The following is an 18,242-nucleotide window of genomic DNA, read 5'->3' on the forward strand; positions in this document are numbered from 1 at the left end:
GTGTGTGTGTTCACTGCTCAAAGGGTTGGAAATTAATCTCAGCCATTATTCCATTCATTAACATTCAACTCCCTCGACAGAACACCAAAACAGACAAAGGACTATCACCAAACAGGGAGAGGTGACAAAGGACCAATAAGTCAAAGCACCTTTTTCTGCAGAGGAGAATAATAAATCATATAACACTGAGAATTTCTGGCCTCAGGTTTTGGATTATTTCATTCAGATATGTTCAAACAAAGAACAGTTCTCTGTGCTATGACTGATTGAGAGTAAAATGCATCTACACACTGGATTTGTAGAGAAAGAATTCCCTTAACCAGAAAGCACTGAGCCAGCAGTCATGTGATGCCATAATCTGGTATTTGCTAAAACCTTGCACAGAGCTGTATCACACTCTTTGTTGTTAAAATTACAATACCAAATCCCTGTAAAGAGGAGACCAAGTGGCCCCCGTTATCACGCTAAATGAGTTGGAATGACTTTGAGAGGATCTGATGGAGGTCCTTGATATCTCAAAATGAGATTATTTTGATCAAAGAACACTTCTGCACAAAAAAGGGATTAAGTCATCCGGTGGAAAATCCTATATTTGTGACTATGATGTGTTTTGTGAGATTTAGAGAGCTGTCAGAGTGTATCTGGAGTCAGGACCGTAATTGGGAGCTATCTTTGTTATCAAAATTCTGATTTACTCCTCAGTTGTCATAAAAAAAAAAGTGCGTGATCTCATGAGGAGCGAGTCGAAGCCAGGAGGATGTTTCTGTTTACAGCTCTGATATGGAAGTCTTGTGGTTTGCTGAATGAGATGTTTACACCAGCAGTCACATGAGGGCCTGAACTCGTGCTGCACCAGAGGATGAAGGATCTCATTAACTGTAATCTCTTTCACCTTGCATCACTGTAAACAATATCTACCTTTTATTGAAAAGTGGAACCTTTCATTCATTCTTGTGAGACAGCTCTGCAGGACTATCTCAGACATCATGTGTGAAGAACTGCTAATGAACAGTACACACTGCACTGAGAAGCTTTGATGAACACCCAGCTGGCAGCTTTCTTTATCAGTTAGAATTCTATTAATGCATGTAGATTATTCCAAACACCACACTTTAATTCATCCCTAAACCTTATTTTTTTTAAAGCTTAATCTTCCATCATTTTTTCTTTATTAACTTATCAGTGTGTTTGCTTCGGTCTCTCTACACAAGGACAAATGCCCAGTGACTACTAATGTCAGACAAAGACTCTCAGCTGCTCCATGGAAGTAGGCTGTGCTGTAAGAATGAAGCATTTCCCGGTATTTCCAATGCCTCCAGTAAAAACCCTCCTCATGCAGCTGACATCGCTCCAGCCGGTTAGCAGCTCTCTCTGCTGTAAAACACCGAGCTACCCAATCCTCTCATGTTCCACACACATGCACGCATCAAGCACCCCATTAAAGCAAAGTCAGGTGCCACGCTACAGAAAGAAACAGCCTCACCTTAGCAGTGATGGAGAATAATATCCGCAGAGGGTTCTGGTCCTGGCTACTCTCAGTAAATCGCAATGTTTATACCAGCGCTTCTCCGGCTGCTGCTGCTGTTGCCATGGTTATTCATCCAGACCCTGTATGTTCTGCAGTCCACCCCCCCTCTCTCTCTCTCTCTCTCTCTCTCTACTCCCTCCCTATGTCTCTCTTCCTCTCTCTCTCTCTCCTGACGGGGATTTCAATTTAGGAAAGTGCGGCAGCGTCTGTCGCGGAATCTGGCTTTGTTTTTATCCCCCGGGTCCGCCCCGCGTCCTGCAGACAATACAGAAAGACAGTGGGCAGTTTCATAAGGGGAATATTAATTATATCCAGCAGCCTGGCACTGTATGTGTATGTGTGTGTGTGTGTGTGGTTGTGTGGTTGTGTGTCCTGCTGCTGCTGCTGCACTATAGTATGTGCGTCCAGCGCGCAGCCTGACGTCAGAGCCTGCCCCCTAAAAGCTGAAGTGAACCGTGTAGTGGGATATTATCATGGCAAGAAACAAAAGGATGAGAGTGATGAGAACAAAACATGATGCAATGGAAACACGAGTGTCACGTGACTTAAGAGGGAATAGTTCAATGGATGCACAAATAGTTGTAATGCCTCACAAAATCAAACAACCAAATAACTGCTGAAGACTGTTTCATCATTTTTTCATCTCTCTCTGGCTGATAGTGTATTTAATATAATTAGATTTTTCGATTTCCCCCCTAATTCCCACCGATTTACATAAAGTATTTCTGATTCTGATCATTTGATAGATAACACCAGGGCCCCATGCACGTCCAGCCATTACACAAACAGGACCATTAGTCTAAACATGCCGTAATGGAACGGCCCATTTGGCCTCCTCCTCCAAAATGTAACTCCCCGTAGAATCGATGGAACGCAAGCCCTGTGATTGGTCCGCTCAGCAGCTTGCATTTCCCGCATTTACAGCACTTCCGGGATCCCTGCACATCGGCCGTGTATTTCATCTCCTCCTCTCTATTCTTCATGTAATCATGTCTGTATGATAAACAGCAACATGCATCAGCTGTAGATTAACATAACACGCTCTGAATCTCTGTGGAAAAGTGAACAGAGATCGTAGAGAGGCAGGAAGCAGGCGACCGGCTATCAGAGAGACCACACTGCCGTCAAGCGTTTCAGGGGAGAATTGCTGCGCGACACGGACACATCAACGCATAAGTATGTGGGGCAAAACAAGTATTTAGTCAGCCACTGATTTTGCAAGTTCTCCCACTTAGAAAGATGAGAGAGGTCTGTAATTTTCATCAGAGGTACACTTCAACTATGAGAGACAAAATGAGAAACAAAAATCCAGGAAATCACATTGTAGGATTTTTAAAGAATTGATTTGTAAATTATGGTGGGAAATAAGTATTTGGTCAATAACAAAAGTTCAACTCAATACTTTGTAACATAACCTTTGTTGGCAATGACAGAGGTCAAACGTTTCCTGTAAGTCTTCACCAGGTTTGAACACACTGTAGCTGGTATTTTGGACCATTCCTCCATGCAGATCTCCTCTAGAGCAGTGATGTTTTGGGGCTGTCGCTGGGCAACACAGACTTTCAACTCCCTCCACACATTTTCTATGGGGTTGAGGTCTGGAGACTGGCTAGGCCACTCCAGGACCCTGAAATGCTTTTTACGGAGCGACTCCTTTGTTGCCCGAGCGGTGTGTTTGGGATCATTGTCATGCTGGAAGACCCAGCCACGTTCCAACTTCAATGCTCTCACTGATGGTACTTAACGTAGTGATGGGAATTCCGGCTCTTTCTAGAGAGCCGGTTCTTTTGGCTTGGCTCACTTCAAAGAGCCGGCTCTTTCGGCTCCCAAGTGGCTCCTCAGATTTTTTCTTGTTTGAATGACTGTATTACCTAAAATAATGTTAAATTGTATGTAAAATGAATTACTAATGTAAAAAACATACATTATATGAAATGTGCATCATTTAAAAGGCTTTATTTATATTCTCAACATGGAGCAGAGTTCTACAGAAATTAAATTATAAAGTACAAAAACAAGACCCATCTTAATTAGACAAAAAGGTCCAATCTCTGATTGTCTGTATATTATTTATAAACTTTTAAACACCTTCATTAACAGCAGGTTCCCTTCACTGTCTTTCTTCTTCACTTCTTGCACTGATAGATAAACAGTTCTAATGTCCATGACCTGGATGACTGAGAACCTTCACAGACACTTCTAATGTGCCTTTGCAGGTTTTTTGTGGAGCTTGATTGATGACATTTTCACCTTGCACAGTCTACACTCTCCGTTGAACAGTCTATGCCTTTTAAATGTGTCTAAAGTTTTCTGTGTTTTCTGCAGTGGTCCTGCAGTGGATTGGTCAAGACGCCACCATGTCTTGACCAATCACGTGAGGCTCTTAGAGCTCTTAGAGCCGGATCGTTTGCGACCGACACATCACTAACTTAACGTACCGTTATGGAACGACCCATTTGGCCGTAGTGTTAGCCGTATGCACGACTGCAAATAATTGGCCAATTAACTAATTACGCCATGAAAGTGAGGCTGGTGCAAAACTTCATATGTCCAGTGAACCTCCTGGAAAACCCCTATCCAACAAATTCAAACTGCACATGTCTAATACGTATAAACAACAATAAACATGGTGAGCGGTACCGCTGTGACTGAGAGAAGATCAATGGAAATGGACATTTGATTAGAAGAATATAGAATGAACAAACAGCTGTTATCAGCAAGTCAATCAAAGTCAAAGATAACAAACAAGGAGAAAGGGAAAGTTTGGCTTCAGATCTTGAACCGGGTAAATGCGTGTGGTGTTTCTGAGCGCACAGTAGAAGACCTACTAAATAAAATGAGCAACATGAAAGCGGCTTTGTGCATCAAGCACCACCACCAACGTGGTCCAGGTACGCACGCAACTATCAGTGACGTATGCTGTAAAGTGGTCTATAGGAGCTTTAAGTTACCCAGCCTTGAGAAGAATTGGTTGACCAGTTATACACAATTGTTGCAGATACACTAGCTTTTTGTCAATCCAAACCACAGCTTAGAACAGTAAAGTAAACATAGTATTATTATGTTTAAAATCACTCAAGAGTCCATGACCCCCTTTGAACCTAAATAGTGTTAAGGTGGGGGTAGCCAACTACCCTTCAGACCTCCCTTAAACATTAACTTTCACACATTTCAGCATGAGGTGAGCAAAGTCAGTTAGAAAGTGTTTGAAAGACACATTAAAACATAAATATTTGACAACCTTTAAACCTTGCACAGATACACTAATGTTGAGATAAGATGATTTTTTTTTCCATTTTTATTTCATTGATCAAATATGACATTCATATCATACCACATGATCCACTGTATTGTTCTGTGTGCAGCATTGGCTCTGTAAATACAGTGGCACCGGTCAAGCCATCTGTTGCTTTCCATCCATTAGCATGCTATCTGCTCTGGTTGTGTCTTCACCAGCTCATTAGGAACAAATATATTCCCAGCAGCCAGTTGCTCATCCGTATGTTTTTTAGGAGTGGAAAAGCTGATTGCAGAGAGTTTATCTCAGCCTTTAGAAGCTACCTGCTGCTGGAGAGGATGCAGTGATGAGAATGAGCTGTTCTAGCACATTAAAACTAAAACAAACTGAGCTTTAATTCAGTAGAAATCCTTATGTAAGCTGAAAGGAGACTCCAGATTCTGGTGAATATTCTTTTGAGGTCTTCACTCGAAATTTCATCACAGAGAAAACGACTAAACACAACACAAAGTCAGAGGCGGAAGAAGTGGCCAGGGACAACAGCCTCATGTTCCAGACAGGCAGCAACCTTTGGTCTTAAAATATGAAGCCCATGTGGAAGAGAGAGCACATCTCTCCAGTGTTAGCTTCTCTACACTGGCTCCCCATAAAATCTAGGCTAGAATTTAAAATCCTTCTTCTGACCTACAAAGCTCTTAATGATCAGACACCTTCATATCTTAAAGAGCACATAGTGCCCTATTACCCCTCTAGAACACTACGCTCCCAACATGCAGGCCTGCTGGTCATACCTAAAGTCTCTAAAAGTAGTATGGGAGGCAGAACCTTCAGTTATCAGGCCCCTCTCCTTTGGAATCATCTACCAGTCAGGGTCCGGGAGGCAGACACCCTCTCTACTTTTAAGAGTAGGCTTCAAACTTTCCTTTCTGATAAAGTTTATAGTTAGAGCTGGATCAGGCTTGGACCAGCTCTTAGCTATGCTGCTATAGGCTTAGACTGCCGGGGAAACTGGCACACTGACACACTGGGATCCTATCTCATCCCCTTCCCCCCAACCCCCTCATCACTTACTTTAACTCTCCCTGTCCCATTAAAGTTACTAACCATAGACCTTTCTGGAGTCCCTGAGCTCCTTTGTCTCGTAGGTTCCTCTGAGCTGCCGTAGACGTCCTCCTGATGTGGATGTTCCAGACTCCAGCTGATATGGACATGCTGGACTCCAGCGGCAACAGCTTCTACTACTCGTCTCATCACTATCACCACTCCCTCTCTCTCTTATTCTCCTCTATCCCTCTTTCCAGACCCAACTCGGTCTCAGCAGATGTCTGTCTGACATGAGTCTGGTTCTGCTCGAGGTTTCTGCCTGTTAAAGGAAGTTTGTCCTCACTGCTGTAACTAGCTAAATACTGTGAGGTGCAATGCTCATGGTGGATTAAGGTGGGGTCAGACTGAGTCTTATCCTGTCTTGGTGTTGGGTCTCTGTTCATAATTTAACATAGAGTGGTCTAGACCTGCTCTGTTTGTAAAAGAGTCTTGAGATAACGTTTGTTGTGATTTGGCGCTATACAAATAAAGATTGATTGATTGAATGTGGAAGTACTAAAAACTGCAGTTCATGGAGCATCCACTAGAGTCTGGCTGCAGAACCCACATACACCAATTCAAAGGAGACCATCTTTACAGCAGAAATAAACATGTTTACAACCTGGTACAAAAAAAGTTCAGGTCTTAGGATCTAATTTCTCTATAGGCACACACTGTATGGGGTGAATTTATTCTAAGTTAGTATTTACAAAGATATCAAACTTACAAGTTTTGCCAAAATTAGAACATGGTTGACAGTGACAGCAGTGTTAACAACTCCTCAGTGAGGAAAGTAGCTATCGGCTGTCCTGTAATGGACGCTGTAGGAGAGATGTGTAACGTTTAGGGAGAGACAAAAAGAGGTTAAAAAACACTCTAAATATGTTTAGAACTACACTTAGGAGCCTCCAACAAATCAAAGTAAAACATGACATTTTTCAACCAGAACATTTCCTACATGTTTATTATATACAATCTACATTAACTTTCTAAATGGACCAAAAAGAGGCAGGAGGCGGGATCAGCCAGCGGTGTCTTCGTACATGTGTGATACATTAGCAGTCTGGATGCTGAGGGGTGAACTCCTCCTGCTGTGAATGCAGCTAGGAGGGACTCACAGCAGCATCCACTGCTTGTTGAGTAGAATAAGAACGATACATGCTTTCACGTCAGTCTCCAAAAGTCTCCATTCAACACCAGAAGAAGTCGCTAGATTTGTTGCTAGCAGTGCTGGGCGATATTGAAAATGATGTTATCACAATAAAATATTTAATATCAGTAGATATCGATAATTATCACGATAAATATCAAATTATGATTTCATTTAAATGTGAAGTCAGATTTTTGCTCCTGAGATAAAGTTAAAGACAGTTTGTTGGTTTGTATCTGGATTTAGTTTTCTGATGAACTTCTTGAATCCATCATTTCTGACAGTGCTAACAGGAAGCAGGTCTTTAATGTAAGATGAGATTTTAGTGACGCTTTAGTTTGTAGATTCTTATTCTTCTAAGGTTGAGATTATTTGTATAATTTGATTTAAATTTACTACAAAGATATATCAAACTGTATTCTGTGTATCAGTTTATAGAGTATTGTTTGAGTTGTTCTCTCCTCTTTAAGATCACTAAGGGTTACAGGCAGAGTGATGTAGTTTCCCACAGTGCAGTAAATGCATCATCGTTATTCAGTGTTCAGTTGTCCTACGGTTGCGGTGGACATTAAACATGTTCACAGCAGAAGTAGTCTCTGTGCTCTTCCTTTACCCACATCCTGAAAGTAGATTTAATGAAGTGTATGAAGTTAACAGTTCAGTCAGACAACTCACGTTTACTTAATAAGTTTATTGCAGCATACAGTATTGTGTTTGGCGTGTGGGCTCCGAATTTCATTACTCCTCGTAGATTATTTAAATGCAGACATTAGGAGCAATGAGAGAGGACTAACCCCCTGGAGCCCGCAGGTGGAAGCCGGGGAGGAGGTGGGGACAAACTTCACACAGCACTGAGCAGAACAGCAGGAGCACTGCAAGCAGAGGCAGAGACAGGGAGACTTGCCGTTTAAATAGACCGCCGAATGAGGATGTTGAGATCAGCTGATGGAGAGGTGGTGACGTGTCAGTATGATGAGCGCGGCTCGAGTTGTCTGCCTGAACTAGCTTGCAGGCAGCGCTCCATTTAACGCAGACTCGACTCAGTGTCAGACTAACGACTCTGCTTTCAGCTGCTAGGTTTTCAGTTTTCTTCAGTGTCGCTGTCGCTCGTTTCAGCTGTGTTTACATTCTGCTCTGAACGCCTTTAAGCCCCGCCTACCTCTCACCCTGGGACATGATTGGCTGTTCAATGCAGTCTTCTTCTTCTGTCTAATGTTAGGTGGCAACTAGCGTTTTAGGCTCATCAGCGCCCCCTCAATTTCAAGTGGCTGGGGGGTGTAATTACAAGTTTTCTTTATATAAAAATTTTATCAAACATTTTTAATATTTATATTGAGAAAAAATGTATCATGATAATAATCATTATCGAATGATCGCCCAGCACTAGTCGCTTTTTGAAAAATAGTCCCTAGAGGGGTCTGAAAACTCTCTAAATATAGCAACAATGTCACTAAGTTGGCACCCTTTAAAGGCTGAAGGCCCGCCTCTTTACCTCACACTAGCTTGGACGAAGTTAGGTTTGATTTTGATTTGATTTGATGACTTTATTTCGAACATGTAAAAGTAAAAATACAATAAAAAAAAAAAAGCAGAAAAAAAGAAAGAGTTATACAAACATACAAGAAAAAAATAAAATAAAAAGAAACAGTTTTACAAAAGAAACAAAATCAATATTAGCAAGCAGTGAAACAATTTACTTTACATGTGCGAAAAGGAGTAGGAAGAAGTTCAAACTTATCTAATCCTACCCCTCTATTCACTATTTTCTGCCATTATACGAGAGCAATCCCACATGTCAAATCTTCATATATTATCTTCATATTTATGCTAACAAACAAAAGTAAACCCCTCGTGATTATATACACTTGTCTTCCTCCTTGTACCTTATGAAAATCATTTCTTTGTACTTCTTGAATTGAATTATGTTCACACATTGCTTTAGTGCCATACTGAGACTGTTCCATAGTTTAACACCACAGACTGAAATACAAAAGCTTTTCCTTGTGGTCCGAACACTCACCATCTTTAATCTCAACTTCCCTCTTAAGTTATAACTCCCCTCTCTTTCACAGAATAATCTTTGAATATTTCCTGGAAGGAGATTTTTTCTAGCCTTGTACACAATTTGTGCAGTTTTACAATCTACGAGGTCAAATAATTTCAGTGTTTGTGATTTGAGGAACAATGAATTTGTGTGTTCGCGGAAATCAGCATTGTGAATTATTCTGATGGCTCTTTTCTGTAGGACTGACAGTGGTTGCAGGGAGCTTTTATAGGTGTTTCCCCACACCTCAGCACAGTAACTGAGATATGGTAAGATCAGTGAACAGTAGAGAATAAGAAGTGATCTATGATCCATAGTGTGCTTGGCTTTGGCGAGAACTGAAATGCTTCTTGACAGCTTGGATTGGACGTGTTTGATGTGAGGTTTCCAGCAAATTTTTTCATCTATTATTACCCCAAGGAATTTGTGTTCATGCACTCTTACTATGTTGACCCCCCCAATCTGTAGGTTGAGTTCAGCATTTCCAGTATGGCACCCACTGACCACCCATCTGTTCTTGAGTGCTTCAAAACAGCGCTCAGGAACAGATGGGTGACGTCACGGATACTATGTCCATTTTTTATACAGACTATGGTCCCAGAGCTCCATAGCAGGTTAATCTTCTCACATGCAGAGTCCAGTACAAATAATATTCAGAAAAACTCTAGAAGAAGTGAATCATAGGACAATATATGAAGTGAAATACGTCACAGAGCATCAAACAGACTTGCAGTCTGTTCCTTGGGAGTCTAATGGGAGTAATACTCAATTAAAAAAAACAAGGATTTAGGGGATAAATGTAATATTTGTGTTTCACTGTATCGTGGATTTTAGTCTCGGGGAAACAGCATATCAGCAAAGTATGAATTGAAAGACAACCAGTTACTGTCAATGTCTCATTTGTTCCTGGCAGTCAGGTACTGCAATTAAAATGCCATCTGTCCTGTTTAAACAGAATAAGCTCTCCTCAAATAAGGGGGAGGGGAGGATTACGCAACTACACATGAACAAAAATGTCCATAAGCTGGAGTCCTTGGTTACAGTATGTTTAACAGTTGTCAACAATAGGAAATGAGTTTTCTCCATCAGTCTCATGGTGGTCCGTGTCTCTGATGCACAAAAGAGAGAATGATACAATCCGTTTCTGGATTTCCTCCTCTGTTCACCTTCTCCTTAAAAAACCCAAAGTCAATAACTGCTTTTCTCTCGTGGCGTTCTGCCATAAACTCCAAGCACTTTTGATTAAGAGAAGCACTATTGATTTTTTTCTTTTTCAGATGGCTGTCAGAGCCCAGATGACCATATACAGAACTCTGTGGAGAAGAAGACGGGAATAAAAAAAACTGTCAAAAATCTTTGCAAGGTCACATCGCAAGGGCACCAATTTTCACACAGTTTCTTATCTAAATTAAATGAATATTTCTGTTCTGTTGAAGTCAGAGTAAGGAGGATAATACTGGCAGCTGTGGTTATACCATCGTAGATGTATTTGATTTTATGATTTAGTTGTGATAATGTCTTAGATGATCAGAGATGTGCTTAACTCTCTGCTCAGCTCACATAGTCAGTGAGAATAATGATAAACTAAGGTGATATTGGTATGGTGAGAAAGTTTGAATGTGGATGAAATCAATGCCAGCAAACCCACTTAATCACCCATGAGAAACCAGGTGCCATTGTTTGCTAGCAGGGGATAATGACAGCTTACTGAATGAACAAGCGGTGTAGAAGTTTATCAGATATACAAGTAAACAGTAGTTTACAGTGAAGACTCTTCAGCTAGATCAAAACGCTGCAGCTCAAGCTGCCTAGAACTACGAAGAGAGAGCACATCTCTCCCATGTTAGATTCTCTACACTGACTCTAGACTAGAATTTTAAATCCTTCTTCTGACCTGCAAAGCTCTTAATGATCAGAAAACCTTCATATCTTAAAGAGCTCATAGTGCCCTATTACCCCTCTGGAACACTACGCTCCCAACATGCAGGCCTGCTGGTCGTACCTAAAGTCTCTAAAAGTAGTATGGGAGGTAGAACCTTCAGTTATCAGGCCCCTCTCCTTTGGATTCATCTACCAGTCAGGGTCCGGGAGGGAGACACCCTCTCTATTTTAAGAGTAGGCTTCAAACTTTCCTTTTTGATAAAGCTTATAGTTAGAGCTGGATCAGGCTTGAACCAGCTCTAAGTTATGCTGCTATAGGCTTGGACTGCCGGGGGAACTGACCCACTGAGATCCTGTCTCACCCCCTTCCCCCCAACCCCCTCATCACTTCCTTTAAGTCTTCCTGTCCTATTAAAGTTACTAACCATAGACCTTTCTGGAGTCCCTGAGCTCCCTTGTCTCGTAGGTTCCTCTGAGCTGCCGTAGACGTCCTCCTGCTGTGGATGTTCCAGACTCCAGCTGATACGGACGTGCTGGACTCCAGCGGCAACAGCTTCTACTACTCGTCTCATCACTATCACCGCTCCCTCTCTCTCTTACTCTCCTCTATCCCTCTTTTCAGACTTAACTCGGTCTCAGCAGATGTCTGTCTAACATGAGTCTGGTTCTGCTCGAGGTTTCTGCCTGTTGAAGGAAGTTTTTCCTCTCCGCTGTAACTAGCTAAATACTGCGAGGTGCAATGCGCATGGTGCATTAAGGTGGGGTTAGACTGAGTCTTATCCTGTCTTGGTGTTGGGTCTCTGTTCATAATTGGACATAGAGTGGTCTAGACCTGCTCTGTTTGTAAAAGAGTCTTGAGATAATGTTTGTTGTGATTTGGCGCAAGACAAATAAAGATTGATGGATAATTAAAAATATCAAATTAGCTTATGATATCAGGCAATTCAGAAAAAGTCAATACATTATTGAACTACAATGCAAAGAATGTCTGTATCAGCTTTTAAGCAACAGCACTGAGTTGTATGACCAGTAAGCTAACATAAGCTAGCTCATGTTTACTGATGTTTGCTAAGATTAGAAATAATGCTAGATAGTGAGGCTTAAACTACAACTATTCTGTGCAAGCCACATGACCAATGCTACACACTGAGAACTACACAGTTAGTGTTTCAAAATTGTCAGTGAAGCAACTGTTTCACTAAAATGTTGTGATCTTTTTAGGTGCTTGATCAGGCTCAGGTAAAGATCAAGGTTTGGATAAAGCATTAATTCAACACTGACATTTGGTTTCACTCAGACAACCTGGAGTTAGGTATTGTACCTGTTGTGCTTTCCAGCCAATCACCACACGGCCGATGGACGATGTTATGCAGGGGGAAATGATGCTGATGTTACAAAGCTACACATCAATCTACTCCAACACACTGACACTGCAGAGCTTTTATTGAATCCTAAACCCACCTTAGTGCACACAGCTTTGATATCTGACAGATCAAACATGTTGTAGCTCTGTGACCATTACCATGACACTCTCCCCTTCACTGGGACCACAGCATCCAGCTGTACTCAGCGCCTGTGACTCCAGGTCACAAGTGTGCTAGTCATGGGGCCTGCCACATGGATGGATAATCACAAATTGTTCTCTCTTTCCCCTTGGCCTGCTTGCTCATTGGGAGCATGAGCTCTCAATTATCCAGGCTGGACACATGATCTCTGTGCCAGATCTCTGAGGAGGTCCAGTCAATGTATCAGGTTCCCCTTACAGCTCTCTCACACCAGCAGTCAATTCATGCAATATGATACAGGAGCAAACACTTAATCCCTCACCTGTGTGTTTCTGGTTGCAGTAAATTGCAAAGTATCAGTTAACTGCAGAGTTACTGAACTGGAATAGCTTTTTATTTAGCATGGTAGCAATTGCCAGGATCAATACACCAATAATGCAGTACACAAACACACACAGGAAAACAGGCCATGCTGTGGAAAGCACCTTCAGAACAATATGGCCAGTAGAGGTGGTCATTATGCAGCCAGACAGCAGTGGTTATCTCTTTTTCAGACCACAATTGTCTTTCCTTCAGAGCAGCTGTGGCAACACATGATCACAAAGTCATTCACTTCAGGGAGCTGGTAAATTATCTCCTGCTGCATCAAAATGACTGAAGTACACGACCAGTCAAAAGTTTGGACACACCTTCTCATTCAATGTTTATTTTAATTAGTTTCAACATTGTAGATTAATACTGAAGACATCAAAACTATGAAATAATCTGGTTTTGCCATAATCTGGATTACAACAGTAGTCAAATAGGACTATCCATTGTGTACTAACCCTAGACGGTATAAATTATGGACGTAGTATCCGTGACGTCACCCATCTTTTGAGGCCAATTGTCGGCGGGAGCCATATTGCTACTGCTACAGTGTTCCCGCCTGTAAGTCAAGTCAGCTGTGCCTCCTATCTTCGAAATTGCAGCATTAGAAAAAAATGCATCCCCGTACAGTGTGTGCCAATCGAGAAGCTATCCAGACTACACTCGTTTTTTAACCAGGCTGTAAGCATGTTTATTTCTGCTGTAAAGATCGGCTTTTTTAGATAGATAGATAGATAGATAGATAGATAGATAGATAGATAGATAGATAGATAGATAGATAGATAGATAGATAGATAGATAGATAGATAGATAGATAGATAGATAGATCTTTATTTGTCCTTAATAAGGAGATTTGTTGCCTCCCTCTGTACAGGAATACATGTATAAACACAATAAACAATAAACATCCACCCAGCCTCACAACAATGGTGCACCTCATCCCACATATATACACAGCAGACACATATGAACACACTGAACACATAGGACACATATAAACACACCGAACACATATAAACACACCGAACACATATAAACACACCGAACACATATAAACACATCAAAGACATATGAACACACTGGACACATATAACACACTGAACACATATGAACACATAGGACACATATAAACACACCGGACACATATAAACACACTGGACACATATAAACACACCGAACACATATAAACACACCGAAGACATATGAACACACCGGACACATATAAACACACTGAACACATATGAACACACCGGACACATATAAACACACCAAACACATATGAACACACCGGACACATATAAACACACCGGACACATATAAACACACCGAACACATATGAACACATAGGACACATATATGCACACCGAACACATATGAACACACAGAACACATATAAACACACTGAACACATATGAACACATAGGACACATATATGCACACCAAACACATATGAACACACCGGACACATATAAACACACCGGACACATATAAACACACCGGACATATATAAACACACCGAACACATATAAACACACCGGACACATATAAACACACCGAACACATATAAACACACCGGACACATATAAACACACCGAACACATATGAACATACCGAACACATATAAACACACCGAACACATATGAACACACCGAACACATATAAACACACCGAAGACATATGAACACACCGAACACATATGAACACACCGAACACATATGAACACACCGGACACATATAAACACACCGAACACATATAAACACACCGGACACATATAAACACACCGAACACATATGAACACACCGAACACATATAAACACACCGAACACATATGAACACACCGAACACATATAAACACACCGAAGACATATGAACACACCGGACACATATAAACACACCGAACACATATGAACACACCGGACACATATAAACACACCGAACACATATAAACACACCGGACACATATAAACACACCGAACACATATAAACACACCGGACACATATAAACACACCGTACACATATAAACACACCGAACACATATGAACACATAGGACACATATGAACACATAGGACACATATATGCACACCGAACACATATGAACACACCGGACACATATAAACACACCGGACACATATAAACACACCGGACATATATAAACACACCGAACACATATAAACACACCGGAGACATATAAACACACCGAACACATATGAACACACTGGACACATATGAACACACCGGACACATATGAACACACCGGACACATATGAACACATAGGACACGTATCTGCACACCGAACACATATAAACACACCGAACACATATAAACACACCGAACACATATAAACACACTGAACACATATAAACACACCGAACACATATAAACACACCGGACACATGTTAACACACCAAACACCTATGAACACACCGAACACATATAAACACACCGGACACATATAAACACACAGGACACATATGAACACACCGAACACATATGAACACACCGAACACATATAAACACACAGAACACATATGAACACACCAGACACATATGAACACATAGGACAGATATAAACACACTGAACACATATGAACACATAGGACACATATAAACACACCGAACACATATGAACACATAGGACACATATAAACACACTGAACACATATGAACACACCAGACACATATGAACACATAGGACAGATATAAACACACTGAACACATATGAACACATAGGACACATATAAACACACCGAACACATATGAACACATAGGACACATATAAACACACTGAACACATATGAACACACCGAACACATATGAACACACTGCGGGTCCAGTGTTATAGTCCGTGCTCTGCGTATGATGGCTCTGTTGTTGAGGTCAGACAGGTTGGGTGTGGGGAGGCGGATGATTTTGGTGGCAGTGTTTGTGATGCGTATGAGTTTGTTTTTGTTGGAGACAGTTAGCATGTTGTAGTAGCAGGGGGAACAGTAGAGGAGAATGGGTTGGATGATGCTTTGGTACAGTAACAGTAGAAGGTGGGGGGGGGGCGACAGAAAGTGCTTTAAGTTTGCGGATGGCAGAGAGTCTTTGTTGGCAGCGTTTGTGAATGTCAGTGGTGTGTTGATCAAAGTTGAGTTTATTGTCCAGGGTGAGTCCGAGATATTTGAAGTGATCCACTATTTCGACTGCTTGATTGTTGATGTGGATGGGTTTGTGGGCTGGGCTGTGAGTGCTGGAGGAGTGAATGACCAGTTATTTTGTTTTTTAAAAGGTTCAGCTGAAATTTGTAAATTGGTGTGTATGTGGTTTCTGGTACTTCCGGAGCCAGCCTCCAGCGGATCCTTGATGAACTGCAATTTTTAGCATTTCTGCATTGGACTCATATTTGTAGACCGGAGGTTGCCGCTTGGTACTAACCCTCCTCTGATCAACACAACTGAGGGTTTTAAAACACATTAAGAAGGCAAGTCTTCTACAAATGAACTCTTGATAAGGCTCATGTTCATTAGAAACCATTCCAGGAGACCACTTCATGAAGCAGACTGAGAGAATCCCAAGAGTGTGCAAAGCTGTCATGAAGGAAAAAGGGGGCTACTTTACAGAATCTAAAATATAAAACAGATTCTGCTTTGTTTAACACTTTTTTGTTCATTACATAATTCCATATATGTTCTTCCATAGTTTTGATGTTTTCAGTATTAATCTACAGTGTTTACAATCATTACAATAAACACAAACCCTTGAATGAGAAGGTGTTTCCACACTTTGGACTGGTAGTGTACAACCTGAGCAGTTAAACCTTTTGTGGATGAGGAACTCTTACCTGTAACAAGTGTCAAAACAAGAGTCAGAACTATCACATATTTCATTTTAGCTGAGTTGGTGAAATATTCCTCTAACAGCTTCACTCACTCCATCTGTTCTTCATCCCTCAGATCTTCCAAAGTGCAACAAAAATCACAGATCAAACACCACAAAATCAATTACATAACATGCAGGATGCATAAACAGCAGGTCTCCCTGAGGCCCCGCGGGTAATAACAAGGCTTCCTTCATGTCAACACTACAGGCTAACGTGCATTTGTCAGCCACACTGATGAGTACACGTGATTATGAAACCCACATTTCATCACTTACTTGCTGTTTCTTCTCTATCCCAACAATAATTATTGAGAGAATTACATACAGGCATACATGCCATTAGGAGGCACTGTAAAGAAAAGAACAGGAGGGAGGAGGAGGGGTACACATGGAGGCTTCATGGGCTTCTGCATCTTTTTAAGTGTCGGTAATAAAATGTAGCCTCCCCCTACTGAACGACTCCTGACCAATGAGAACTCATTGAACAAACTTTTATGTGTCCTCAGAAAGTGCTTGAGCATCCCCTGAGCCGCTCCTCTGCCTCAGTCCTCAACATGCACAGGTAGGACTGACTTCACAGGGGAATTTCATCTCTGTGGCTCCTTCTGCTCCTGAAACCTCGCTGCTGTGACTTGTCGCTGCGCCTGTCTGTCTCCCGTCACAGAGCGGATTGAAACATGGCCTTCCACTGCTCTGGCTCGACAAGGTAAATATATCACGTTGAACTTCTGTCAGGTCATCAGAGACGCTTGTCTTTGAGGTTTTTGTGGAGTTTCCATAATAATGAATACCATTTTCAGTGTGAGTGTGCCCTAATAATCTAATTTAAACTTCATATAGAGAGGAGACACATCCATACTTTCTCTTTGCAGGCTTCTTAGAACTCAACACCTTTATGGGTGTGTTGGGATTTGTATCTTAGCATCGACTACTAGTCAAAAGTTTGGAAACTGCAGAAGAGGATTAGGGCCACTGAAAAAAATAAATAATAATGTCAAATAAAAAAATATATATATTATTATTGAAGTCAGAATTCTAAGATTAATGTCAGAATTCTGAGAAAAAAGTCAGAATTCTCTGATTAAAGTCAGAATTATGAGATTAAAGTCAGAAAGCTAAGAAAAAAGGCAGAATTATGAGATTGAGATTAAATTCAGAATTCTGAGATTAAATTCAGAATTCTGAGATTAAAGTCAGAAATCAGAAAAAAAAGTCAGAATTCTGAGATTAAGATTAAAATCAGAACTCTGAGATTAAAGTCAGAATTCTTCTAAGATTAAAGTCAGAATTCCAAGATTAAAGTCAGAATTCTTCTTAGATTAAAGTCAGAATTCCGAGAATGAGATTAAAGTCAGAAATCTCAGAAAAAAGTCAGAATTCTAAGATTAAATTCAGAACTCTGAGATTAAAGTCAGAATTCTTCTAAGATTAAAGTCAGAATTCTAAGATTAAAGTCAGAATTCTTCTTAGATTAAAGTCAGAATTCTTCTTAGATTAAAGTCAGAATTCTAAGATTAAAGTCAGAATTCTTCTTAGATTAAAGTCAGAATTCTGAGATTGAGATTAAACTCAGAAATCT

The 18,242-nt window shown here is 40.9% G+C and overlaps 2 protein-coding genes across 2 annotated transcripts in view; one reads left to right on the forward strand and one right to left on the reverse strand.

The window, feature by feature from the left end:
• The window catches only part of fam135b (family with sequence similarity 135 member B), a 106,222-nt gene extending 104,640 nt beyond the window's left edge, over positions 1 to 1,582 (reverse strand). Inside the window, exon 1 of the mRNA XM_034704706.1 lies at positions 1,484 to 1,582. The gene's annotated coding sequence lies outside the window, so the exon portion shown is untranslated. The remainder of the gene's footprint in view (positions 1 to 1,483) is intronic.
• A 15,665-nt stretch (positions 1,583 to 17,247) lies between these two features.
• Positions 17,248 to 18,242, forward strand: part of LOC117827539 (collagen alpha-1(IX) chain-like) — a 49,849-nt gene continuing 48,854 nt past the window's right edge. The window contains exon 1 of the mRNA XM_034704119.1: positions 17,248 to 17,369. Coding sequence (XP_034560010.1) covers positions 17,341 to 17,369 — 29 coding nt within the window. The 5' untranslated portion in view covers positions 17,248 to 17,340. The remainder of the gene's footprint in view (positions 17,370 to 18,242) is intronic.

Source organism: Notolabrus celidotus, chromosome 16 (genome assembly GCF_009762535.1).
Source record: "Notolabrus celidotus isolate fNotCel1 chromosome 16, fNotCel1.pri, whole genome shotgun sequence".
Taxonomy (NCBI): Eukaryota; Metazoa; Chordata; class Actinopteri; order Labriformes; family Labridae; genus Notolabrus; species Notolabrus celidotus.